This window comes from Anastrepha ludens, chromosome 3 (genome assembly GCF_028408465.1).
Source record: "Anastrepha ludens isolate Willacy chromosome 3, idAnaLude1.1, whole genome shotgun sequence".
Taxonomy (NCBI): domain Eukaryota; kingdom Metazoa; phylum Arthropoda; class Insecta; order Diptera; family Tephritidae; genus Anastrepha; species Anastrepha ludens.
In genome coordinates, this window is record NC_071499.1 from 111,319,540 (window position 1) to 111,347,190 (window position 27,651).

General features: G+C 40.1%; 2 protein-coding genes across 6 annotated transcripts; both read right to left on the bottom strand.

The window, feature by feature from the left end:
• Nucleotides 1–11: 11 nt before the first annotated feature.
• LOC128858788 (uncharacterized) lies at nt 12–27,651 on the bottom strand. 5 transcript variants are annotated; one of them, XR_008454059.1, is made up of 2 exons: nt 1,343–1,502; nt 12–336 (listed from the first exon to the last, which is right to left on the bottom strand). XR_008454059.1 is itself a non-coding variant. In XM_054095289.1 (2 exons), exons 1-2 carry the CDS (start codon nt 27,642–27,644, stop codon nt 143–145), a joined length of 333 nt encoding a protein of 110 aa, XP_053951264.1. In that variant the 5' UTR covers nt 27,645–27,651; the 3' UTR covers nt 12–142. The 5 variants fall into 5 exon arrangements, 4 of the variants coding, with proteins under 4 accessions (XP_053951264.1, XP_053951265.1, XP_053951266.1 ...); XM_054095289.1 differs by lacking the exon at nt 1,343–1,502 and adding an exon at nt 27,506–27,651; XM_054095290.1 differs by lacking the exon at nt 1,343–1,502 and adding an exon at nt 19,793–19,928.
• LOC128858790 (uncharacterized) lies at nt 10,600–11,093 on the bottom strand. The gene is made up of 2 exons (XM_054095292.1): nt 10,983–11,093; nt 10,600–10,917 (listed from the first exon to the last, which is right to left on the bottom strand). Exons 1-2 carry the CDS (start codon nt 11,050–11,052, stop codon nt 10,670–10,672), a joined length of 318 nt encoding a protein of 105 aa, XP_053951267.1. The 5' UTR covers nt 11,053–11,093; the 3' UTR covers nt 10,600–10,669.

Here is a 27,651-nt window from a genome sequence, read left to right on the forward strand (position 1 = left end):
TAAAAACAAAATTTGCATTTTTTTCGTACACTTTTCTTTATATGCGATATTAGTAGCACGACGTGTATTTAGAGCTGTGAATTTCTTTGCTGTGCTGCTTGGTCTATCAGATTAAATAGATATAGCAGTTTTACACTCTCGCCTAGCCATGCGATTTTCTATATTTCTTCAGTAGTTTCCGTAATTTCTTCTTACCATTATGCTTATTTTTTTTTATTATAGGATCCCTTTTCTTGCTAATATTGCCAATAGGTGTTGGGCCCACAAAGTCTAAAACTGAGCCTATTAGATTAGATATTAATTCAGGCTCGGTGACTTTTCCTGGGAAGAAGGTAGCTGGAAAACATAGAACACGAATATTATAATTTAATAGAAATACAAAAATATATAATACATATAAATAAGATGAGTAAGTTTGCTTGAAAATAAAAGTTTTGCAAGGAGGTTCGTAATGTGGTATTTTCGTGTATATTTATTTTGCGACTATAGGTGGGCAAAATCGATTAATGTGACATCCATCTTTATCGACCTGCCTGTATTTTTGGTCAGTTTTTAGTATGTAAACGTCCTCCTGCTCTGATTAAATTCAGCGATAGATCATTGTCTTTAGCAACATTTCTGTTTTAAAGCCATCTAAACTCTGTTTTTACCTAATTTTTCTTAGTGGCGGGTCTCAAGCTTTCTCGCTGAATATTCCTCGTGCATATTTTTCTGCTACTTACACGCTTCTCCATAACTTCAGGGTATCCTGGGGGTATTTTACCAGTTTAAATATTTATCTTTGCTGAAATTGGATCTGCCCTTGTAACCACATACGTCAGTTATGACAGAGGTTACAGCCGCTAGGTCCAGCAATACACTTAGGGCAGAAGAGGAAGCATGTTGTGTTACCATATTCGTCTTAACTTTACTTCCTCGTAAGCCGTGCAGTATACCTGATGAACTTCATCAGTTCTTTTATTACGATTGATGGCGATTAGCTCAAATCATCTGGAACCATTTGCTGCTTGCCATTTTTCTTATACAATTTTTGGCTTTCATTATTGCCTGCGCGTCATGGGTCAAGATCCTCTGGCTTATATTTTTTGCCTCTGTTTTTTCATTACGAAAATAGGTATATTCTTTTATCTAAAAACGCAACGCTGCGTTTTCTTCTACGGTGGCAGCATACCGGCTTACTTTTCTGTGTTCTTTTTGCAAGAGTATCCAATCTCGTTTTCAACTGTGGTACAAAGGTCCTCCCAAATCGGATTTGAGCAACTTATATGCAAACCGAGTCACATTAAAAACTGCTTATTTCTAAGAAAAATCGAGTAAGTAGTATAAGGTCTGAAAGGCTTACCGCAACAGCCCACCACAAGACACAAGAAAATAATTTTCAGTAATATAATATATTTTTGCTGCGCATTTCGGATTCTTCAAAAATGCGTTCGCAACAATGCTTCGAAAGAGAATGCTTCAACTTAGAACAGGCGGAAAAGAACATTCAGTTGGGACTTAAATAGTAGAATCTACAAAAGCTACTAAGCCAATTATTTAAACAATGGGACTTTGTATTTGAATTGAGTCTATTGTTAATGGCAAAGAACGTGTGCCGAATTGAAATGAGCACATTTTAACTAAGACAAAACACATTCCATAAAACCAGGCCATACAAATGGTTTGGGTAGAACTTCCTTTAGTTATTGTGTACAGAAGAAAAGCTCAATTCACTTTTGTATCCACGCCCACTAGTGCCCAAAGCTATTATAATTTTTTAGTGCAACAATTAATATATAAATGTAATATGTTGTTTTTGGAATTAAATAAACAAATTCATAGGCTATGGGAGTTCCAGCGGGCGGAAATTTAGTTGTAACACATAAAAAGTGTGGGAAGATTTTATCTGATCTCTATAATATATGTGCTGGTTCTTCAAACCCACTCGCGTCGCCTGTTTTTGCTTGGGTTTGCTTTCCTTAGCTTACAGTTGACATGTGCATCTGCTCCGCCGTCTGTCGTGATAGTCCAGCCGAGGTAGCCGAAGCTTTGGACAATTTCACCGGACACCCGTCAACCATTATATGTCTTGCTTTAATGGGGTTGACTCTCATAGCCTTCGTCTTGGTGATGTTGATCTCCAGTCCGATAGTGGGTGCCAGCGTGACTAGTCTATCTGCCTTCGCTGCATGTCAGTGAGTTTGTGAGAGTGGTGGCAGACGTTATCGGCGCAGAACGGGTTCTCAATATGTCTGGTGAAAATCCATACGATGGCTCTTTTGTATTGAGTCAATTGGCTTATGACGTATTCTAGGACGATGGCGATGGTTGGTGGTAAACTGGTCACTGATATTGCCATTGTGAAGCACTAGCAGTTTGGAGTTCTCATAAAGGACTCTGATGAGGCGGATTATTTTAGCGGGAACTCCGTTTATACTCAACGCTAGCCATATCGAGCCTTGTTTGATTGTATCCAATGCCTTCCTGAAGTTGACGAACAACGTGTAAAGCGTGGAACGGTGTTCAACTGATTGTTCTACTATGATGCGAAGAGTGTTAGCTGGGTCAACACAGCTTCAGTGAAGGCGGAATCCAGCTGGTTCGTCTCTTAAAGAGATTTCTAGACATTGGAGTCTGCCTTGTATGATCGTGGCTAGAATTTTGTAGGTGGTGTTGAGCAGGGTTATTCCTCGCCAGTTGCCGCAGTCACGCAAATCGCCTTCCTTGGGCAGCTTCACATATTTTCATTTAGAGAAAATCAATCCGAATCTGTTAAAGGTGGTATCCAAGGCGAATTCAGTACTATAGTGGGTACCTTCCCGAAGCAGTTACTTTATTTATTACCAATTGTATAATGGAGGACCTGAAACACTGTCCTTAACTTTACTTTCTAAACCGGTATTCAAAAATGGAAGACAGAAGACGGAATGGAAGACCGCCTAAGAAGTCCGATTAATATCGAATGTTCAAAAATTTATTAAAATATTAAAAAAACTTAATCAAATCGATGCCTCAATGACTTCAAAAAGTTATAATAAAAGGGTGAACCAACACAAATTATTCAGCTCCAAACTATAAACTAACCCCAAAAATTCTGTTTGTTCATTTTAAATTTAATAACATTGGCCTAACACTGTTTTCATTCTATAGATTAAAAAATGTAATGAGATAATTAAATAATTGACCTTACACTTCTGCTAGGTGTTTGGTATAGCTTCTCCTCCTAATGTAGTGTGCGTGGAGGGTGAAATCAATTTTTAATGAAAATTGCGGGCAGTGTGCGGAGGTGATTACGTGCCGAAAATGCGCGTTGTTTAAATGGGCGAAGCTGTTAATGGAATCTATTGGTGACGATCAGTGAAATGGAACTGGACCGAATTCCAGACACCGATAACATCGTGTTAGCGTTGCCTTTCCCCGTATTCGACATCGTACCCATCCCACTTTTAGTTTGCCTACTTGTAGCAATTTCCTCGCATGCTTGGTGGGCAGTACTAGAGTCGCTATTGGCGTGTTATCTCGAAGTACCCGCATGTACTTAACTGTGCTATCTGTTAACCCATTAATTTCTGGGAATTGTTCCTTCACTGCTTGTATGACGTCACTTTTGGTAGCAGTTTCTTCCAGATCTCTACATTCGATAGCGGTTTGTTCACGCAGGCTTCTCACATTCGCCGAATCAGTCAGTATATTGCCTACCTGCTCTTTAAATTTTTCGGTTTGGTTACTAGCACCATTTATCAGCTGAATCAGAAGTTTCCCTCTCGCCGGTCTTCTGATTTTGTTGACGCTTTCCCCAAGCTCTTTCAGCTCAGGTTTGCCTTTAATTGATCTTAGGATATCAGCATATGACTTCTCTCCGGTTTTGGAAATGATTAGCGCGTCGGGACATCCTTGTGCTAGCTTGCGCGGTCTCTTGACTGTGTTTTTGCGTTCCACAAGTCGCCAGTCATTTATCCCAGCACGGCTCTCCGTATGCTGTTTGTGCTGTTCGCTTGCTGTCCTTTCACCTTATGTTGCTTTGCTAGTTGTAGAAATAGGCTGTCTATTTACTCTGCTACCTTCCTTGCCCAATGCAGGCTGCTGAGCTTTCACATTTTTGGCATTTTTTTCTTGCTTGATACGAGGCATGCCATCTGTCTGCGCCCCTTTCGTGGCCTGCATTACCGCTATTAGTGCTTCGGCATCCTTATTTATTGACGCCTCTTTCTGTAGCTGCTGTATTTTAATTGCCAGGTCTTTCATTGTCTGGTTCACCTGTCGCTGTGTTGCCATCATGTCGATTAGTTCGGCAATTTTACTTCCCAAATTCCTATATGCATCATTATCTTTAGGCTCCTTATCTTTGGATGCAGTACCGATATCTTTGTCTATGGGCGTGCGTGGGGTGAGGATGCTTCCTTTGAAAGGATCGCACATGCTTGACGTAACATCCTCTGCAACCACTGCGCCATCAGATATAATGGGTGTAGTTGGGGGTGTCGGCGATCTTGCCATTTTGTGGTTTCTCTTGAAGGGGTCTTTCCCTTTCCCAGTATTCTGTGCGAATATGATTTCACTATCCTTCTCATATCCGCTGTTGCTGGTACTGTCACTCTTTTTTACGCTATAGTTAGCGCTTGCTGTTGTTGTAGTTTTTGTGTTTGTGGTTTTCTTGTCTCCATTTAGTAAGGGTCCACACTCAAGTCCGTTATCTCTAGACGTAGTGTAGTTGCTTTATAACCCCATGGCAATTTACACAATGTAGGGAGGCCATGCGAGGGTTGACACATGACTTTATGAGTAGATGTGTTCAGAGCCAGGTCGGCACTAACCAGGAAGAATTCAACTGGACCTACACGACCAATTAAATGGTAACGGCTAGAGAGCGTTACTTGAGGCCTGCCAGGGTTTTAACGGGACGGGGCTATCGTGACATTAGCCCAGGAGCCATTTCATTAAGGTATCACCCTTACCTACTAAAGTCCTAGAATAGCACGATAACCAGCCCATTTCAAACAAGATCCTCTCCTATCGCCAGTTTGCCATGATTAAGATCTTACTGGTATTGATCTTAATAGATACTTTATTGTACTTACGTTTTTTGTACTTCCAACTTCAGCCCCGCTCCAGAGCGCAATAGTTGGGCGCTAGCTGCTGCATCATCACACTTCTCCTGAAGGTGGTCTAGTTTCTTGTCCCAGAGGCCACGAGAGCAATGCCATCGGCATAACCCTGGTAGGCTATGCTTGCTTTTCCCGGCAATTTTAAGCTAAGAACTCCGTCGTACATGACATTCCACAGTGAGGTACTAAGGACCGATCCGTGAGGGACGCCAGCAGTGACTGTATGTCTTTAGGCCGTGATCCGTATCATACTGCAATATTCTATCCCTAAAGTAGCTTCGTATTATGCGTATTAGATATCCGAGCGATTGGAGATTTCTTAGGGACAGCAATATGTTTGACCACCTCGTCGAATTGAATTGTCTTCTGCTAATGGCGTCTCGCGCTATAATTGTCACAGTTCAAATAGCACCCACAGTGGATCTGGCCCGCTTGAAGCCAAATTGTTTGTCAGATAGGCCGGTTGGGCATTCCAGATAGCTTTGTGCCCAGTCGCAAATGATGCGCTCAAACACTTTCACTAAACCTAGCCCTTATCCCCCTAGCCCCTGCAGCGTGTAATTGACACTTATGAAGGAGTTCGCTCTTTGGTTCATAAATTCTACCGGTGCCTCTACCGCTTCTTTCATCAAGAAGTATACCGGTTTGGGAGTGGCCAGCGTTCAACCCGGATCTTAATCCAAATGTAAAGACTTTTGGGGGTTACTTCTGGAACAAATTTATAAAAACGGTCGTCGGTTTGAGGTTATGAAACAGCTTAAAGAAACCTTGCTAATTGAGTGGAATAAAATAAGTTTTTCAGCGCTAAAACAGCTTGTGGACTTCAAGGCAAGTAAAATAAATCAAGTGGTTTAAAGAAAGCAGAAGGTTTCGACACATCTAGCGAGTTCCAATGAAATAATTTGGTTCGAGTTTCGTCGACATGACCATATGTCTGTGATTTTATCACCCATTATGACCCTTTTAATCAAAAGTGGATCGTCGTTGATTATTTTCCTTTTTTCTGTTGCTTAAAACTTAGCAGTTTCGGAACAAATTGCATAGCATGAGCCCTATTCAGAAATATATTTACCACAAACTCGAGTTATATACATATTTAAGCTTCTAAAAAGTATTTTGAATATTTTGTGTAGCAAGGCAATTCCTCCGTTCTATCGAGTTGCTGAATTTCCAAGCCTATTTTGCGCGAGTAAAAAAACAGCAATCAAATTATGCTGCTGTGGTGATTGTATTGTTATGCCATATATTGGTAAGCACACATAAACATATTTGATCATTTCATTTAAAAGTTCTTCCAAAATTTATTTTTTAGGTGTAAATTTTGGTGGCTTTATTATTCCATCTTCTATTCCAACTTGTGATGGATTACCTCCCAGAGATTCTGTCTGAGCTTCTGCTATACTTGTGCTAGGGACTGGAGCCCCAGCTTCCGATAACGCGCTAGGCAACACGCTGATGAGGCCGATTACTGTAAATGAAAATGTTTGAAGTTGAGTAATAGTTTATGTATTTGGTTCTATTACCTTAGTAAAAGCATAAAATCGACACTGTACCACCAATCATTAGAGCCAAGCAAAGAAATTTCTTCAAAATTTTGCGAGCACTATTTCTAACAAGTGACTTAGAACTGTCTGAATAAGCTTCCATAGTATGCTATTTATATAGTAAGCACGCCAAAAGCTGCTGCAGCAATTATTTTGATCATAAAGTCATGCGCCGTAAATTTCGAACACGCTTGGAACACATTTAGATACTGTTAATTGCAACGGTGCCTTGAACTGATAAAGCATGCGCTGCATAACCACTTTTCCTAGAACTTCCAATACAATTTAGCTTAGATAAGATGGTTGGCTGTCAATAAAAACATCAGCCATAACCAAATTAGATGTAAATTTTCTCTCAATTTTACCAAGTGAAGAATAGAGCAAATTTTGAGTGAAGACGCGAATTAGAAATGTCAAAATAGATAAAGCGAAACTTGCACCACGCCACAAAGCAGCTAGACTCAAATGCACTGCCAATTTCTTTAAATAATTTCGGGGATCATGAATGGCAATCCATAATTTTTATCAATGAAAAAAAGTAAATCTCGATAGTTATCAGAAGTATTGGAGAGATATTCGAAGGCCACGGCAAACACGTCATTCCACTCTGAAACCTCCACGGTGGCACTCTTATGACCAAGGGAGCTTTTAGCTCTCGTGCCAAGAATCCTTTTTTTTTGGCGCATAAGATGAACGCAGAAAATGGCGTAGAGGTCGTGCATAACGTTTTATTGAATTTTACCGAATAATTTCAGGACGATTTTAGACGCATTAACAGGGCAATGCACTAATCCACAGCTTTAAGCTTACAAAGGAGTTTTTCTCATCGAAAAAAATTTTCCTATGCTGAAGTGGCCGCAGTTAGTCCAGATCTGGAGCATTCTTAGTACGCAAGTTTATGAAGGCAAACGTCAGTTAAATAACCTATTGCACCTTAAAAAGCGATTGAAGAGGAATCATAAATCGACCTTGGTGTCCTTTAGACACTCGTGAATTCGATGCTACGGCGACTAGTATCTTTCATACATACATAATTGGCGCTTACTCCCTTTATTTGGGTCTTTGGCCGAGCTCTTCCTCCTATCTGAGGTGTGTGTCGGACTGTTTTGAGGACCTACAGTTTTAAGCCGACTCCGAATGGCAGATGGGTTTTTCTGAATAGCTTTTTCGGGCCGGAAATACACTCGGAGGTTTGCTATTGCCTGCCGAGGGGCAACCGCTATTAGCAAAAACCTTTTATTCATTTTGGTATTTCTGCTTTCCTAATGTATTTCTACCTCTGAAAAAGCTCCTCATAAAAACCCATCTGCCATTTGTGGAACAACACCAAGACGCACGCGATAAATAGGAGGAGGAGCTCGGCCCAACACCATCATATATATTAGGTGCGCAACTAAGTTCTCGCTGTTTTTTTTTTTGAGGAAAATGTAACTTTATTCTGAAAAAAATGGTTACAAGTGAATGATTGAAAGTATTGCCCATCGCTGGCTACTACATTTTCCCATCTTTTGTGGTAGATCTCGTATACCTATCTCGTCGCGGTAAAACTGTTCATCTTTTGAAGCTATCCACGGATCAAGCCATTTTCTTAATGTCTTCATATGCAATGAAGAAAGCCCTTTCGTTTTTGCCGCTGGAGCAGTTGTTCACAGGCGAAAAAATGACGTTCAACATCCCTTGGTTCTAACTCATAAGGAACCCGAGTCCCCTGTTTCTGAATCATTCCCAAAGCATGCAATCGCTTGGAAATGGATTGGCGGGTAACTCCTAATACTGAAGCAAGCTCTTCTTGCGTTTGACACGGATCCTCATTGAGCAATGCCTCCAATTCAGCGACTTCACAGCTTTTTGGCCTTCCTTCACGCGGACGGTCGTCAACATTCAAATCACCGTCTTTGAAGCGACGGAACCAATTTCGGCACGTTGTTTCACTTAAAGCAGCATCTCCATAAACTGTTTGTAGCTCTCGATGCGCTTCAGCCGCCGCTTTTTTCGAATGAAAGAGGAAAATCAATACTTCGTGCAAATGACGATTATTCGGCACAAAATCAGACATTTTCACAAAACCAAAAGTATATGATTCTAAAACAAAGTCACTAATGTGTCGAAGCAGTGTGTTTATCATATGTCTAAGCTTGGTTTCTGACGTTTAGGTTATGTTAGAATCGACTAGCACACCCTGCTGGCGGCACCTGTTGAGCGGGAACTTAGTTGCGCACCTAATATATGTAGATATAATTGTAGAATTATAATGACAAGTTAGCAGATTTTTTAAGCGAAAATCGATTGTTTGGTTTCCAACTGTTGTGAAAAAATTAAAAATCGAAAAAACTGCTGCCGGGATATCTCAAGAAATCAAATCTCAAATGCATTGCGAGATTTTTGTTTCAAATAACTGTGTTGCGAGCTATGGTGTACCCCATAGGTGGTCCAACCCGAAGCAAACAGCGAAATGACGGCCACGCTCTCCGTTCTGTTATACGGAGCTGAACTGTGGGTAAATGCACTAATATATTAATAAAGCACCGATGCAAGCTCTCAACATCGGTACAACGAGCGGTACTAGTTTTTAAGAGGAAAAAGTCGTGGGCTTTAAAGAAAGAGGGATTGAAACGCTAAGGATATAGCAAGACCGCTGGATTAACGAAACAAGCTGCAGATGGACGGCTACGCTTATAAAAGACGTTGCCACATGGAACAGCCACCCAATGCTTTCGAGCCACGGTTATTTCCAAGAGATACCTGTTCAAAATAGGGAATACTCCATATGCATATACGGGGATGCCACCGAAGATGACGCTGGCAAAGATTCTTCCAATGCATGCGTTGGGAACAAGAACATCGAACGCTGGAGAATGCAGTCGGTAACTTAACCACTGAAAATGTAATCGAGAAGATGCTAAGTAGCGAGGAAACGTGGGAGATCATCAGTGATTTCGCGGAAAGAATTCTCCAAACAAAACTGCGGAATCTGGACGCAAGCCTTTGTAACGAGGAAGAAGTAATGCGAAAGCGGCTCCGCAGTGGGCGACGGTTCCAAAAGAGAGGGAGTTTTTTAGTTCACGGATATACTCGTACCATTGCTGCGACGGCAGCTTTGATTGCCTTAGGCATTTTAAACGCACAAAAACAAAACAAAAAGAAAAAAATGATGTACACCGAAAAACTTTTGTTTCCAAGCTCCTCCGGAGATTCGCTGTCACTCGCTCAATTTTTACTATTTTTCAAAAAAGATTGACTGAAATATTGCTCGAATGTTGCATTATTATATGAAATAAAAGAACATTATTTGTATCGCCAAAAACAATTCTTGAAACCATGTTTTTTTCACGGAATGGCCGAGTCTTCTATTCCAATCTTATTGAAGTACTATAGTTGTTTCTGGAAATTAGTACGTCGATAAGGCTAATGCTCCACAAATTAAGTATGCACAACATCAGCAAAAGTTTTTTTAGTCTGGCAGGTATTGAGGCTTGTTGTCATAGTGTTTATGCGGAAAAAGTCTGCTGATTATTAGCCATTTGCATAGCTTAGCTGGATCACACCGCCGGCTGCATGCAAACGAATTTCTCCACCAAACCATCCCTAGTAAGTGTGTCGCCTTTTTCGTTGTCCTAGACATCTGTATGGCCTTCCGCTTGCCAAGCTCGCTCGGTTTACAATTGATCCGCGTATAGCCTTGGAGTTTACCCAAATGGTCGCGCAGGCTTTGATTGCAGTTTGGCCATCTGAGCAGATACCTCCCATTTCATCTTTTTGTAGACGTCTGGCTCAAAAGTAGCGGTCTTAATAATAAGGATGAAAGCGCGCTGAATATGAGCTCCCACAGCTCTGGAAAAGGCTAGACATACCGACCACTTCCTGCAATCTTAGGTTCGAGAAATTTACACGCATATTACCATGAATTTTTCGATCTAAAAGAATTACTGAATTGGCCAGTTGATGTACGCGAATAAAAAACAGTGACAAAATTCTGCTGGTATGCATTTTATATTAACATTTAAAGTAGATGTTTTGATTTACAATTGTCTTTTCAAAACTTTAATTCCTGTTCCCTTCGCCCAAAAGGGTAAGCAACAGGTGAGCCAATATTGATATTATAGTGTCTAAATCTATTGAATCCCCATCAGCATTTGTTGAATCTCCATTAGCATCTGTTGAAGCTCCAATAGCATCTGTTGAATCTCCATCTTCAGCTGCTGCTAATGGTTTTGTTGCAGCTTCGCCTAGAGCAGTGCTATCGTCAGGGGAGCACTCGGCGCTTGGCAATTCGCTTATGAAGGCGATTACTGTAATTGAACATTATTTTTAATTATAGCCCATTTTTCAATGATTCTATAAATCGATACTGTACCACTAATCAGCACAAACAGGCAGAGGAACTTCTTTAACATTTTGTAAACACAACTTCTAACACAGGACATAGAACTGTCTGAAGAAGCTGCCACAGTAAGGTGTTTATATAATAAATCCAGTAGCCAAATGTTGCTGAAGCAATTAGTATTGTCATAAAGTATGACTCATGAATTCCGAACGCGCATTGAGAAACATCCATTCATGCAGGTGAAAATAAATAAATAAATTACTACGCGTGCCTACGCATTACAATTACAGTTTTTTTATTGCAATCTGATTTTATGCCCCAGAAAAATTCCAGTTGTAAGTCAATTTTTCCCTTCATTGTTCTAAAGTATTTTCTTTCACTTACGGGTATTCTAAATTATGGTAAGTCATGCTTTCTTAATAGTTTATATTTTATTATACTTGAAGTTATTCATTAACAAACTTCTGGCTGGCTACAATGCAAATGAGCTGCAGGCACCTAGATGTGGGCACTCAAAAATTCAAGACGCCATTCTAGGAAATTAGCTACTGCTGAAGTTGTTCGCTGTGTACTAATCCATTTTGTGTACTACTGATTTTGTTCCCATCTCTCAATAAACCTAAGCCTTCATCTGCCTGATTATTGCAGCTTCTTCTTCGTTGCTTTTATCCCATTTCCATATTCTTCGATCCCGGCTCGTCTCGTTGTTTAAGTTCGCCCGATTCATACCACTTTCTATTTGCTTCATCGATATTGTGGTCGAACTGGCTTCCTCGGCGCCGCATATTGGATATTTTTCGACCAATTTCGTTAAAAAATCCTAGAAAATGTACTTTTCGACCGATTTCAATATTTGTTTTTTTTTTTTAAATACGCGTAAATAATTTTGGGTCCGAATCTCAATTTTGTTGAATTAAATAATTTTTTTCATGAAGAAAACTAGAATATTTAAAGAAAAATTAGAAAAAAATTAAAAATTAAAAAATTTTGGAGTTGCTGAATATAAATTCTTTGTCCATTCGGGCTTACGAGCTCAAGTTCAAGGTCAGTTCAAGGTCAAACATAGAATATTCACCAGAAACATTTCGAAAAACTTATATATATGTTTTTGTTTTGTTGATGAGTCCGAATTGCAGGTCAGTTCAAGGTCAAACATGGAATACTCACCGCAAACATGAAAAACAATTAGTATATGTGTTTCTGATTGCTTGAGTCAGAATTCGTTGTACATTTGTGCTTGCGGAGTCAAATTGAAGGGCAGTTCAAGGTCAAACATGGAATACTCACCGCAAAAATGAGAAAACCGCGAGGTTAATTCTAGCACCATATCCGACAGGGTTTATTCTAAGGTAATTAGTAGCATCGAAATCGGCGAAAACACCCCTGAATTAGAAAGTCAGTTACAAGTTTGAATAAATTTCACATTTTTTCGTTTCTCATTTTTTTTAAATCGAATGTGTTAGGGTATCTTATAAGACAACCCCTACTGCTTGTCTCTTTCGCTATCAGGCTCCCATCTGAGACGGTGAAATCATTTCCCTGAGTGTCTAAAAATTATTAAAAATTTGCATAATAGCTCAAAACGTGAACAAAAGAAATCAATTTGAATGAGAATGCAAAAATAACAATAAAATGTAAAGTATAATTTTGCATATATGTATTAAATGCAGGACTTACAGTTTTAAGCCGACTCCGAACTGCGAATCTGATGTTTTTTATGAGGAGCTTTTTCAAGGCAGAAATATGCTTGGCGGCTTGCCATTCCTTGCCGAGGGACGACCGCTATTAGGAAAGCCAAAAAAGTGAACCATCTGTCTATGTTTCTTCATTTTGGTGCCTACGCACTTCTGAATGGGCGCACTAACCGAATCACCAACGGCAGCCGCCGACATTACTTCCTAGATATACAAAGTTCTCTATCTCTTCTAGAAAATTACCCCTAAGCACAGGCTGGTTTCATTGCTTGCATTCACTGCAATTGTTTTTGTCTTTGCTCTACTAATATTTAAGTCGAGTTTTCTTGATTCTGCACTAAGTTTCTCGATAGCGGTCTGCATAACTGAATGCTTGTTAGCTAGAAGTACAACATCGTCAGCTTACTCTAGATGCCCCAACTTGTGCTTGAGTGTCCAATTTTAGCAGTTTAGATTCTCTAGTGCATCTAGAAAGGTGATAAAGATCAAAGGGATGAGAGTACATCCTTAGCGATGTTGCTCATGATTTTCGCACTCTTGCGTTGAGTACCCTCTCTTCTCCCCTTCCATATACACTCCCTATTTCCGGAACTTGTGGAACGCTTAGGGCAGGAGATCGACGGACTCCTGTCATATGTCGAACCTCGAAAAAATATTCATGGCGACATTAGAAGAATGTGCAGCATAATAAAGCGCACACACATAGATATGATTACGCAGTTTGCAGTCGAAGCGCGAAGAGCTGGGGTAATCTCGACGCCGGCACGGAAGATACCAATCGTATCGCAAAACAGTGTGAAACTCTCCGCGAAGAGAACGAGAAATAAAGTTAGCTTTAAAAATCTGTAACGCCAGCAGAAATCTCCATCCGCCAAAAAAAGGGAGAAATAACAAAAGCTCTTCAAATACACAGAAGCTGATGCCTTTCCGGCACACAGAAGAGTGGACGAAAGTCCAAAAGAAAGGTAAAAAAAAGTAGACCCATAAGACCCAGGTGAGATACAATCCCTATTGAAAAGAGAGCCGTACTAATATGCAGCCATTCTGTGGACGGTGAAAAATAGCGTAGAGTTCAAGAATCTCAGTGAGTAGGTGAAAACCATGCGACCAATGCAAAAGAAGAACTTCTCATCGAACTCAAGAGCAGCCTAGATGTTGAGAGTGTCGTACTAAAACTCCTTAACAAATGTACCAACGGTCAATCTAAGGACACACCACATTTCAATCCAGTGAAGGGACTTAAGCGATTTAAAACTCTTTCCCAAAAAACAAAAAGAAAAAAATATGCATTCGCTATTGAGAGCATCACAAGCTTTTTCGTAGTCTACGAACGAGTTGCGAGTCCCCAGTATCTTCCAGTCAGGAAAATAAACCATCTGTCTATGTGCAGAGATCAACTTAGAGAGGGACCTCTGAAATGGTCGAATTGACATTATAGGCGACGGTTAGACAGTTGTGAGATTAATTCCTTGTCAGTCCTTGAGTGCATCGAGAAATTAAATTTGGTAGGCGGCTTACATCTTGTATGTCACAGCACACAGTATATACTACGAACGGCCTTCTTATTAATAAGGCCCGAATCCTTCCTGGCCATTAGACAATACACCATCAAAGTAATATCGAAGAGCTCAGGCTACGAGGTGTAAACTGACACCATACTATAGGTGCATTTCTTGGATGTCTGGCAGACTTAAAATTCGCAACCACTTATGTAAAGTACTCGATCGACTATTAGAGAGACGAAGAGGATGAATTATTTTGGGGATTTATGGCTAATCACTGCATTCAGATGACAAAGACAGTGCGAAATGTAAAGATAGTAATACAAAGGTCTTAACAAATTCTTTTGGCAGCGATTAATTGCGCTTAAGCAGGTCGCCAAATCACAGAACAATTCCAAACAATTCCTAAAAAAAGTTATAAATAAAATCTTATGTGTAAATGGGTAAAAAATTTCTGAACTGTTCTGATGAGCAGTAAGAGTAGAGGTTTGCCCACTATAAAATTTATTCGACCACTAATGTATGCTATTGGGGCACGCGTACACATAACAGCAAATGCTGTCTCAACTATCAAAATGCGAACTCTTAGAGCTATAACCGGTCATACTCTACCAGATCTTAAGAGGAATGAAAGCATAAGAGAAATTCGGGAACTACTTGAAGACGAGATTGGAAGCAACATGTCCGCAGAATGACCGACGACCGCTTGGCAAAACGGGCTATGACCGGGAAACCAAGCACTACACGCCCGCGAGGAAGAGCACTAAAGAGATGGAAAGAGATACATGGAGACATCGGGATCAACAGCCGATCATCAATAACACTGACTTTGGTATTGCATATTACAGGGTCCGGTACTCGAAGTATAACCAACATCAGAGCGTTCGCGCAGCTGATGTATATCACATTAATCGATTTTTGGCTAAATGGGAGTCCAGAGTATTGTTTAGAAGCGCGCGGAAGCATTTGGCCAGAGTAAACGCGAAAAAAGAAAATTAGTAATAGATTTCAAACGTAATAGTGTGATTGCATTATATTTGGCTGGAAAATCACAACCGGCGATTTTTCGTAAGCTCGATCACCTTAAAGTAAATAAAGTTTTTGTTTATCGCACCAATCGGAGGTGGTCGTCAAAAGACTCACGCAAAATGGTGCAAAAGCTGAAGAAGCGACTTAAGCGAAATCCCCGACGAAGAATTGATCTCAAAGTCAAGTCAAGATTCAAAACGCGTATGATATAACACAAAAGAAGCAACAAGTCAAACCTGAGAGAGCGAACGAGTTATTTCACTTGGCTGAAAGCGGTCAGTTTCCGAACATTGTGTTTTCTGACGAGAAAATTATTCAAATTGAGGAGTTCGTAAGCGCCCCAAACGTTAGTTTACCGACCGTTCATACGAGAAGTTGATCCATCGATTTACCACCAAGGGGAAGTACCCGCCACAGGTAATAGTATGGGCCGCTGTAACCGCAGATGGGCGCTCTCCAATCGTTTTCATCGAGCCTGGCGTCAAGGTAAATGCATAGTATTATCGGGAAGGTTTCTGGAGGTTTCTTTGAAGCCGTGCGCAGATAAACATTTCGGTGGCAGACCATGGGCTTTCCAACAGGACTCGGGACCGCCTCACAAAGCTCAAGTGAACTAAGAACGGCTAAAACCAAACTTCCGAACTTCTCACTCCTGCTCTCAGAGAGTACTGCCGAACAAACCGGCATGTACGAGCAATGGAGCACAATTTCTCGTTCTTTACGTACCGCCGCCGAAGAAGAAATCGGTTTCCGGCGAGCCCGAAAAAAAAGTTGGTACGACGAGGAATGTAATGCTACTGCCGAAAGAAAAGATCCTGTCTATAGAGCCACGCTGCGATCGGGCGCAACGCAAGGCATCTAGGATCGCTACAATGAGCTAAGAAAAGAGAGAGACGTATTATCAGACAGAAAAAACGAGAGGCCGAAATACGTGAGTGCGAGGAGCTTGAGATGCTGCCCAATTGGAACAACGCCCGAAAATTCTACCAGAAAGTTCGGCGGCTTACAGAAGGTTTCAAGACCGGGGCGTTTTCCTGTAAGAACAAAAACGGCGATCTGTAGACTGACATCCAGAGCGTTCTTAAATTATGGGGGGAACACTTCTCGAACCTATTAAATAGTCATAGCTGCTCATGTCACAGAGAATGTGAAGATCCCGGTCCCCCGATCGTTAACGACGGAATTGTCGTCCCGCTACCCGACCATCAAGAGGTGAAAATAGCGATAGCGCGTCTAAAGAACAACAAAGTCGCGGGCGCCGACGGACTGCCGGCTGAGCTATTCAAACATGGCGGCGAGGAGCTGGTAAGGTTCATGCATCAGCTTCTATGCAAAATATGGTCGGATGAAAGCATGCCTGCCGATTGGAATTTAAGTGTGCTCTGCATAATATATAAAAAGGGTGAACCTGCAATTTGTGCCAATTACCGCGGGACTAGTTTTCTAAATATCGCCTATAAGGTTCTAGCGAGCATATTGTGTGAAAGGCTGAAGCCCACCGTCAACCAACTGATTGGACCTTATCAGTGTGGCTTTAGACCTGGAAAGTCTACAAACGACCAAATATTCACATTATGCCAAATCTTTGAAAATACCCACGAAAGGAGAATCGACACACACCATCTTTTCGTCAACTTCAAAGCTGCATTCGCCAGCACGAAAAGGAGTTTCCTGTATGCCGCGATGTCTGAATTTGGTATCCCGCAAAACCAATACGGCTATGCAAGATGACGTTGCTCAACACTAGCAGCGCCGTCAGAATTGGGAAGGACCTCTCCGAGCCGTTTGATACCAAACAAGGTTTCAGACAGGGTGACTCGCTGTCGTGTGACTTCTTTAACCTGATGTTGGAGAGCATCGTACGAGCCGCAGAACTTAATCGCTTAGGCACAATTTTTTATAAGAGCGTACAATTGCTGGCGTATGCCGATGATATTGACATCATCGGCCTTAACAACCGCGCTGTTAGTTCTGCCTTCTCCAAACTGGATAAAGAGGCAAAGCGAATGGGTTTGGCGGTGAACGCGGACAAAACGAAGTACCTCCTGCAATCAAACAAACAGTCGACGCACTCGCGTATCGGCACCCACGTCACTGTTGACAGTTACGATTTCGAGGTTGTAAAGAACTTCGTATACTTAGGAACCAGCATTAACACCAATAACAATGTCAGCCTTGAAATCCAACGTAGAATCTCTCTTGCCAACAAGTGCTACTTTGTACTAAGTAGGCAATTGAGTAGTAACGTCCTCTCTCGACGAACAAAGCTAACACTCTACAAGACTCTCATCATGCCCGTCCTAACGTATGGCGCAGAAGCTTGGACGATGACAACATCCGATGAAGCAACGCTTGGAGTGTTTGAGCGAAATATTCTGCGTAAGATTTTTGAACCTCTGCACGTTGGTAACGGCGAATATCGCAGGCGATGGAACGATGAACTGTATGAGCTTTACGACGCCATAGACATAGCGCAGCAAATAAAGATCCAGCGGCTACCTTGGCTGGCTCATGTCGTCCGAATGGACGCTCCGACTCTGAAAGTATTCGATGCGGTACCAGCCGGTGGTGGTAGAGGAAGAGGAGGGCCTTCTTTGCATAGGAAAGATCAGGTGGAGAAGGACTTGTCTTCACTTGGAGTGTCCTACTAGCGCCGGTTAACACGAGAAAGAAACGATTGTCGCGCTTTGTTAAACTCGGCCAAAATCGTGTAAGCGGTTATCGCGCCAATTAAGAGGAAGAACTTCATAACGTCCACACAATGGCTCTCAAATTCACCAGACGCGAATCCGATGGGCTATTCTATTAGAGCCATTTTAGAGAGCAAGGTCCGAACTAAAAGATTCACTAGTCCCGTTGAAAAAAGCCATTGTCCGCGAGTGGGCCAAAATACCTGGAAGTCCCATTCGAGCAGCTTGCCATTCGGTTCTCAAGACCATAGTCAAGGCGAAAGGTGGTCATATCGAGCAAAAGTAAATTGATTCTTAGTTTTGTATTATTTTCATAAATTTTTTTACTTTAAATTGAACAAAAGTAGCTTTTCAAACTTAATTTATGATCTTTTTAATTGTTTGCACTCGGAGTGCCGGAACCTGTAATAAGTGATATAAGGTTTTTTTAGAAACAGGATAATAATCCTAAATAAAGATGAAGTAGAAATAAAAAGTAAAAGATTTTTTTTGCTGTAAATAAAAACCAAATTTGCATTTTTTTTTATAAATTTTTCTTTATATGCGATATTAGTAGCATGACATATATTTAGAGCTGTCTTGAATTTCTTTGCTGTGCTGCTTGGTCCACCAGATTAAGTAAATATAGCAGTTTCACACTTTCCCTAAGCTCATTCTTTGCGATGCCCTGATTTCCTTCAAGTCACTTAAACGCCTCCGTGACTTTCGTGACTATATGGTTAACGGCCTTTGAAACAACAGCCACTGCTGTTTTTATCATATGACCCACTTTATGGGCAATACGTGTTGCGCCCAACCAGTCGAAAATTCTGCTTATTACATTAGGTACTATTCCCGTGGTGAATATTGTAGAGAAGAAACTAGCTAGAAAACATGAAATACGAATATTTTAAAATACAAAAATATATAATACATATAAATAAAATGAATAATTTTGTTTGAAAATAAAAGTTGTGCAAGGAGGTTCGTAATGTAGTATTTTCGTGTATATTTATTTTGCGACTATAGGTGGGTAAAATTGATTAATGTGACATCCATCTTCATCGACCTGCCTGTATTTTTGGTCAGTTTTTAGTATGTAAACGTCCTCCTGCTCTGATTAAATTCAGCGATAGATCATTGTCTTTAGCAACATTTCTGTTTTAAAGCCATCTAAACTCTGTTTTTACCTATTTTTTCTTAGTGGCGGGTCTCAAGCTTTCTCGCTGAATATTCGTCGTGCATATTTTTCTGCTACTTACACGCTTCTCCATAACTTCAGGGTATCCTGGGCGTTTGTTAGCAGTTTAAATATGTATCTTTGCTGAAATTGGATCTGCCCTTGTAACCACATAGGTCAGTTATGATAGAGGTTCCAGCGGCTAGGTTCAGCAATACACTTAGGGCAGAAGAGGAAGCATGTTGTGTTACCATATTCGGCTTAACTTTACTTCCTCGTCAACCGTGCAGTATACCTGATGAACTTCATCAGTTCTTTTATTACGATTGATGCCGATTAGCTCAAATCATCTGGAACCATTCGCTACTTGCCATTTTTCTTATACAATTTTCGGCTTTCATTATTGCCTGCGCGTCATGGTCTTAAAATCCTCTGGCGTATATTTTTTGCCTCCCTTTTTTCATTTCGAAAATAGGTATATTCTATTATCTCAAAACGCTGCGTTTTCTTCTACGGTGGCAGCATACCGGCTTACTTTTCTGTGTTCGTTTTGCAAGAGTATCCAATCTCGTTTTCAACTGTTCCACGAAGAGGCTCCGAAATCGGATTTCATTTTAGCTTCCGCTAAAAATCAGTAAACTACTGCTGATTTTATCGACCATCATCTTCGACATTTAAGCAACTTATATGTAAACCGAGTCACAATAAAAACTGTTTCTCTATAAAAGATAAATCGAGTAAATAGTATAAGGTCTGAAAGGCTTACCGCAACAGCCCACCACCAGAGACAAGAAAATAATTTTCAGTAATATATTTTTGCTGTGCATTTCGGATTCTTCAAAAATGCGTTCGCAACAATGCTTCGAAAGAGAATGCTTCAACTTAGAACAGGCGGAAGAAGAACATTCAGTTGGGACTTAAATAGTAGAATCTACAAAAGCTACTAAGCCAATTATTTAAACAATGGGACTTTGTATTTGAATTGAGTCTATTGTTAATGGCAAAGAACGTGTGCCGAATTGAAATGAGAACATTTTAACTAAGACAAAACACATTCCATAGAACCAGGCCATACAAACGGTTTAGGTAGAAATTCCTTTCGCCGTTATTGGGTATAGAAGACAAAAGGAATACATTTTTGTATCCACGCCCACTAGTGCCCAAAGGTATTATAATTTTTTAGTGGAAAAATTAATATATAAATGTAATATGTTGTTTTTGGAATTAGACAAACAAACTCATAGGCAATAAGAGTTTTAGCGGACGGAAATTTAGTTTATGCTTGTATCGTATTTATAATTTGGGCTCGTTATATGAGCCAAATTTGCGGCATTATAACATACAAACTTAACACGCTTTCCAACGTATTACAAGCCGCGCCGCAATAGTCCTCTAGAGTTAAGACTGCAATGCTATAGTTTATGCATGGTATTAGCTTCATGTGGGAAACATTTCCTAGTTCTGAGTGTTCCGTATGTTTGGCCCAGGAAGAATGGACTGAATGTGTCTCCCACAAAAACCCAAATGGTTTCATTCACAAACAAATAAAAAGTATCTGCTTTCAAATCCCTTTCTGTGAACGAAGTGAGGAAAAATGAATAACTTGGGATTCTTCTTCTTCTTTCTTAGCATTACAACGCGGGTTGCGTCAAAGCTTCCTTCAAAATGCTCCTCCAAAGCGGTCTATCTTGAGCTGTTGCTTCGTAGTTACGTATTCCCAGCTTCTTAAGATCGTGCTCCACTGCGTCTATTCAACGGCTCCTTGGTCTGCCTTTGGCCTTCACACCCATTAGCTTTCCTGCCAAGGCTTTCTTCACGGTACAGTCAACAGGCATACGGATCACATGACCTAGCCATCTTATGCGCTGCGCTTCAACAAAACGCACAGCTGTCTCGTTCTGAGTTAAATCGTTCAGTTCAGAGTTCAATCGGATTCTATAGGTACCATCATCCATTCTTATTGAGCCAAAGATCTTTCTTAAATTCTTTCTTTCCATGCGAGCCATCTGAGCGCAATCATCAACCTTAAGAGTCCATACCTCACAATCATATGTTAGGATTGGTCGAATAAGGGTCTTGCACATAGTGAACATTGTAGCTTTAGACAAAAGTCGGGACTTGAACAAGTTAAGGTGTGCGTAATATGCTTTGTTGGCGGCGTTGATGCGATCCCTGATGGCTGAAGTTGAATCACCGCTACATGCGAACATAACTCCTAGGTACTTAAAATGTTGCACTGCTTCAAAAGTATAGATTCCCACATGGAAATTTGGCATCTGTGCAGGCCGCCTCGATTTCAACAGATATTTGGTTTTGCCCTCGTTAACAAAAAGGCCAATATCGCTCGCAATTTTGTTAATTTTTAAGAAAATTTCTTTTAAGTCATTCCTACTTCTTGAGATAATAGCGATGTCATCCGCATAAGCACATATTTGGGTTGTTTTAGTTATCAAGGTACCACCTTTGTTGACTTCCCTTAAACAAAGTGCAGCATCAAATTTAATATGACTGTTGATAAGGCATCACCTTGTTTTACACCTGTTTCAATAGGGAACGACTCTGTGTGCTTCCGTTGAATGATCACTTTTGCTTGTGTAAGTTAATAATTAAAATATTAACCTTCATAAAGTTCAATACCCCTGGTCGCAATTCAATTGCTGACACAACAATTGCTGACACAGTTCCGCTCGCTCCAAATTAAATTATTTTATTAACCCAAAGTGCTGACGACCTAAAATAAGCTCACGTTGCATTCAACGTGATGATTGCTGCTTGATAGGTTAATATAAAGTAGATAGTAAATAACAATGTAATAATTAGTATTAATAATAAAGTCCGATCAAGAAGCCGTAGTCTTCCGGCAAATAATAATTTATTAATAAAAGATATAGTGGACATAGTCCACTCTTTTTAAATAATAAAATAAAGATATAGAGGACATAGTCCTCTCTTTTTTAAAATAAATAAAATTAACAAATATTTTATTAATTTGTATTTGTGAGCGTTGCGCTAACGAGCCTTATTAGTTTGACAGGTATTTCAAGAATAAGCAATATGTGCTGGACTCTATCTCTTTTAACACTGTCGAAGGCTTGTTTGAAATCAATGAACAGGCAGTGAACATCTAGCCTGTATTCATAGTGTTTTTTAAACATTTGGCTAAGAACAAAACATTGGTCGATTGTAGACTTGCCTCTACGAAATCCGCATTGGTAGTCTTCAATTATTCTTTCAGCATATTCGTTGATTCGTTCATAGAGAACATTTGTAAAGAGCTTGTAGGCCATGTTAAGCAGTGAGATACCACGATAATTATCGCATACTCTCTTATCACCCTTTTTGTGTACTGTGAGGATTATGCATCCTAGCCAATCAGATGGTATGGATTCTTTTTCCCATACGTCTATTATTAAATGGTGGAGGCAGTTATGTAACTCCTCACCACCTTCTTTCAGGAGTTCAGCCGCTATAGAGTCTTCGCCGCTTGCCTTTCCATTTTGAAGCTTTTTAAGGGCCACGATAATTTCGTCAAATTCTGGTGGAGGGATGATGTTTTCAGCTGTAGCTATAGGCCCCCAAGGTGAATGCTCTTCTTGATGCTTATTATTTAGAAGATTGTCAAAATGCTGTCGCCATCTTTCTAAGATTTCTTGGTCAGTTTGTAATGTATCCCCATTTTCAGATAAGCAAATATTTATTCTAGGCTGAAATACTGTCGTTTGGTTTTTAATTTCCCGATAAAACTGAGCGCGTTGCACTTTGCATTTAATTATATTTCCTTAATTTTATTTTTGATGGATCCTTTTTTCTTTTTATTTATAACTTTTCTAGCTGCCGATCTTTTTGAAACATATTCCGCTCGCGCTCCTCTACAGGTGCCGCTCGTTATAAAGTTGCGCTAGCTTTCAGTTTTGGCGCTAATAAGCTCTTTACATTCATCATCAAACCATTCTTTTTTGGATTGCCTCTGTAAGTAGCCAAGCACCTCTTTTGCCGACCTAGATATGCTCTTTGCTACCGCTTTCCATTCCTCTATAGCATGATTTGGACTAAGTTCATCCAATTGCGCACTCAACGTAAATTGGAAGTTGATTTTAATCTCTTTAATCTGAAAAAAGCTTCTCGACATTATATTTTTCTCTCTTTAAGTTATTTTTAGACGCAACAACTGCCAAACGCTGCCTTAATCTAATTTTTATAAAATAATGGTCAGAGTCGCAGCAAGCTCCCCGGAGTGAACGAACGTCAACTACTGAGGTAGCATGCCTCCCGTCTACCAGCACATGATCTATCTGGTTAGCTTTTCGGCTTCCAGGGATTTTCCACGTTTGTTTGTGGATGCGCCTGTGTTGGAAAGAAGTACTGCTGACCCATAAGTTATTTTCAGTTGTAAAGCTTATTAAGTATTGGCCATTATCACTAGTAGAATTGTGTAGAGAGTGCATCCCAGAGACCTCGTTCACAAACTCTTCCTTGCCGATTTTAGCGTTAAAGTCGCCCAGTAATATTAACATACTGGAGCCAGTGTATTCGTAAAAGGCATCTTTTTCTTCATTTTTTGCAGCTTCAGTTGGAGCGTATATTGAAAATATTGTCACCGCTTGGAACTTGGGATTATTACAGACCGTAAACTTAATTTGAACCGAAACATGGAAGACTAAGAAAGTGGTCGCTGTCATACATTCGGTAGAGTGGCAGCCACCGCAAGCTAACCTAATCTATCGTGAAGCTACTACTATTGAAGCAATATCAGATGATATCCCTCCTGAAAGTGAGATGCCAATATCAATAATTTGATTAATTTGTTCAAGCTCTCTTAGAGCTCGATTGATAGATGCATTGATGATTGAATTAGATTTAGCTATGAATAAGTAGGATAAGCCAGGTTGGCGTAATTTTTTGGACCTGTATTGAGAAACAACCTCCAGATACGAAATATAGAAAAAAATATTATATAATAATGGCGAAATATTTTCTTCTGTTCTAAAGTGGCTCTACTAATAGGTGCACATACGAGTATAACCAGATTATCTACTTTTAAAAAGCGAGATTACCCAAAATCCAAGATTATAAAATAATCCTAGATTATAATTATACTGTTTTCACATACGACCTTGTGTTTGATTGATTAATTGCCGATAATTAATACAATATTACGAATGCAAGGAGAATCATCAAAGTAAAAACTAAATAAAATGGACGCCGGAATACAGAAAAAAGCGTGTGTCCATAGACGCTTTGGCCTGTTATTGCTTATTATAAATGTAATATCGAATTTCGCATGCGTGTTGCTGCCATAATTTTTTGCAACTTAGGAGACGTCGCTTATAAAGCCACGCTGCGATGAGGCGCAATGCGAGCCGTGTGGGATCGCTACCGGGAGCTAAGAAAGGAAGAGAGACGTATTATCCGAAAGAAGAAACGAGAGGCCGAAATACGTAAGTGCGAAAAGTTTGAGATCCTGGCCAATTGGAACAACGCCCGAAGATTCTAGCAGAAAGTTCGGCGGCTTACAGAAGACCGGTTTTAGGACCGGGGCGTTTTCTTATAAGAACAAAGACGGCGATCTGGTGGTTGACAGCCAGAGTGTACTTAATTATGTAGGAAACACGTCTCGAAGCCGTTAAATAGTGATAGCTGCACTTGCCACAGAGGATGTGGAGATACCGATACCTCAATCATTGACGACGAAATTGTCGTTCCGCTACCCGACCATGACGAGGTGAGAATATCGAAAACGGGGCTAAAGAACAACAAAACCGCGGGCACCGACGGACTGCCGGCTGAGCTACTCAAATATGGGGGCGAGGAACTGCTAAGGTGCATGCATCAGCCTATGCAAAATATGGTCAGATGAAAGCATGCCTGCCGATTAGACTTTAAGTGTGCCCTGCCCAACCCATAATAAGGGTGATTCTGCAATCTGGGCCAACTATAGCGGGATTCGTCTTCTAAACATCGCCTATTAGGCTCTAGCGAGCGTATTGTGCGAAAGGCTGAAGCCCACCGTCAACCAACTGATTGGACCTTATCAGTGTGCCTTTAGACCTGGAAAGTCTACCATCGACCAAATATTCACAATACGAAAAATACCCATGAAAGGAGAATCGGCACACACCATCTTTTCGTCGACTTCAAAGCTGCATTAGACAGTACAAAAAGGTGTTGGAGACGATCGTACGAGCCGTAGGACTTAATCGCTCAGGCACAATTTTCTATAAGAGCCTATTTCCTCGGCTTTAACAACCGGGCTGTTAGTTCTGCACTTTCTTAACTGAATAAAGAAGCAAAGTGAGAATCTCCGGTGATCAAATAAACACTCACGTATCGGCACCCATGTCACTTTCGACACTGATGCAGAAGTTTGGTCGATGAAACCATGCGCCCTTTGAAGACTTTGAAAGAAAGATTATGCGAAAGATTTTTGGAACCTTGTATGTTAGCGACGGCGAGTATTGTAAACGATGGTACAATGAGCTGTATGCGCCAATGAAGAAAAAGATATGTAAACATTTTTAAACTTATAAGGGAACGGGTGCTATAAGATGGCAAAGAGTGTGTAAAATATCAGGTCGTCAAATTACACCAGTAATTCCAAACAATTCCTAACAAAAGTTATAAATTATTTTATGTGTAAATGGATCCAACATTTCTGAACTGTTCTGATGTACAAGTGTTAACAAATAGTAGCAGTTTGGCCACTACAACATTTATGTGACTTAAAAACATAAGTTCTGAGTCCAAATATACTGCTATATCTTTAACAATGCTAACCAGCTTCAGCTGAGAACAGAAAATTGTGAGAGAAATATGTGAAATACTCGATATGGTAGAATGGAGCCGCAAAAGAAGACGAGATTGGAGCAACATATCCTCAGAATGACCGAAGAGCGCTTGTCAAAACTGGTGATGACCGGGAAACCATATACTACAAACGCGCGAGGAAGACCACCAATGAGATGGAAAGAGTGCTGGACATCGGGATCAACATCCGATAATTAATAACACAACAATATTATAATAATCCTAAATAAAGATGAAGCAGAATGCAAAGAAATGAAAAATAAAAACAAAATTTGCATTTTTTTCGTACACTTTTCTTTATATGCGATATTAGTAGCACGACGTGTATTTAGAGCTGTGAATTTCTTTGCTGTGCTGCTTGGTCTATCAGATTAAATAGATATAGCAGTTTTACACTCTCGCCTAGCCATGCGATTTTTTATATTTCTTCAGTAATTTCCGTAATTTCTTCTTCCCATTATGCTTATTTTTTTTTATCATAGGATCCCTTTTCTTGCTAATATTGCCAATAGGTGTTGGGCCCACAAAGTCTAAAACTGAGCCTATTAGATTAGATATTAATTCAGGCTCGGTGACTTTTCCTGGGAAGAAGGTTGCTAGAAAACAAGAACACGAATATTTTAATAGAAATAAAAAAATATATAATTCATATAAATAAGATGAGTAGGTATGCTTGAAAATAAAAGTTTTGCAAAGAGGTTCGTAATTTAGTATTTTCGTGTATATTTATTCATCGTTTATAGGTGGGCAAAATCGATTAATGTAACATCCATCTTTATCGACCTGCCTGTATTTTTGGTCAGTTTTTAGTATGTAAACGTCCTCCTGCTCTGATTAAATTCAGCGATAGATCATTGTCTTTGGCAACATTTCTGTTTTAAAGCCATCTAAACTCTGTTTTTACCTAATTTTTCTTAGTGGCGGGTCTCAAGCTTTCTCGCTGAATATTCGTCGTGCATATTTTTCTGCAACTTACAAGCTTCTCCATAACTTCAGGGTATCCTGGGCGTTTGTTAGCAGTTTAAATATTTATCTTTGCTGAAATTGGATCTGCCCTTGTAACCACATACGTCAGTTATGACAGAGGTTTCAGCCACTAGGTTCAGCAATACTCTTAGGGCAGAAGTGCAAGCATGTTGTGTTACCATATTCGGCTTAACTTTACCTCCTCGTCAACCGTGCAGTATACCTGATGAACTTCATCAGTTCTTTTATTACGATTGATGGCGATTAGCTCAAATCATCTGGAACCATTTGCTACCTGCTATTTTTCTTATACAATGTTCGGCTCTCATTATTGCCTGCGCGTCATGGTCCTAAGATCCTCTGGCTTATATTTTTTGCCTCTGTTTTTTCATTTCGAAAATAGGTATATTCTTTTATCTCAAAATGCAACGCTGCGTTTTCTTCTACGGTGGCAGCATACCGGCTTACTTTTCTGTGTTCTTTTTGCAAGAGTATCCAATCTCGTTTTCAACTGTGGTACAAAGATGCTCCGAAACCGGATTTCATTTTAGCTTCCGCTAAAATTCAAAAAGCAACTACAGATTTTATCGACCAACATCTTTTACTCGTTCCCACATTTAAGCAACTTATATGTAAACCGAGTCACAATAAAAACTGTTTCTCTATAAAAGAAAAAACTAGTAAGTAGTATAAGGTCTGAAAGGCTTACCGCAACAGCCCACCACAAGGCACAAGAAAATAATTTTCAGTAATATATTTTTGCTGCGCATTTCGGATTCTTCAAAAATGCGTTCGCAACAATGCTTCGAAAGAGAATGCTTCAACTTAGAACAGGCGGAAAAGAACATTCAGTTG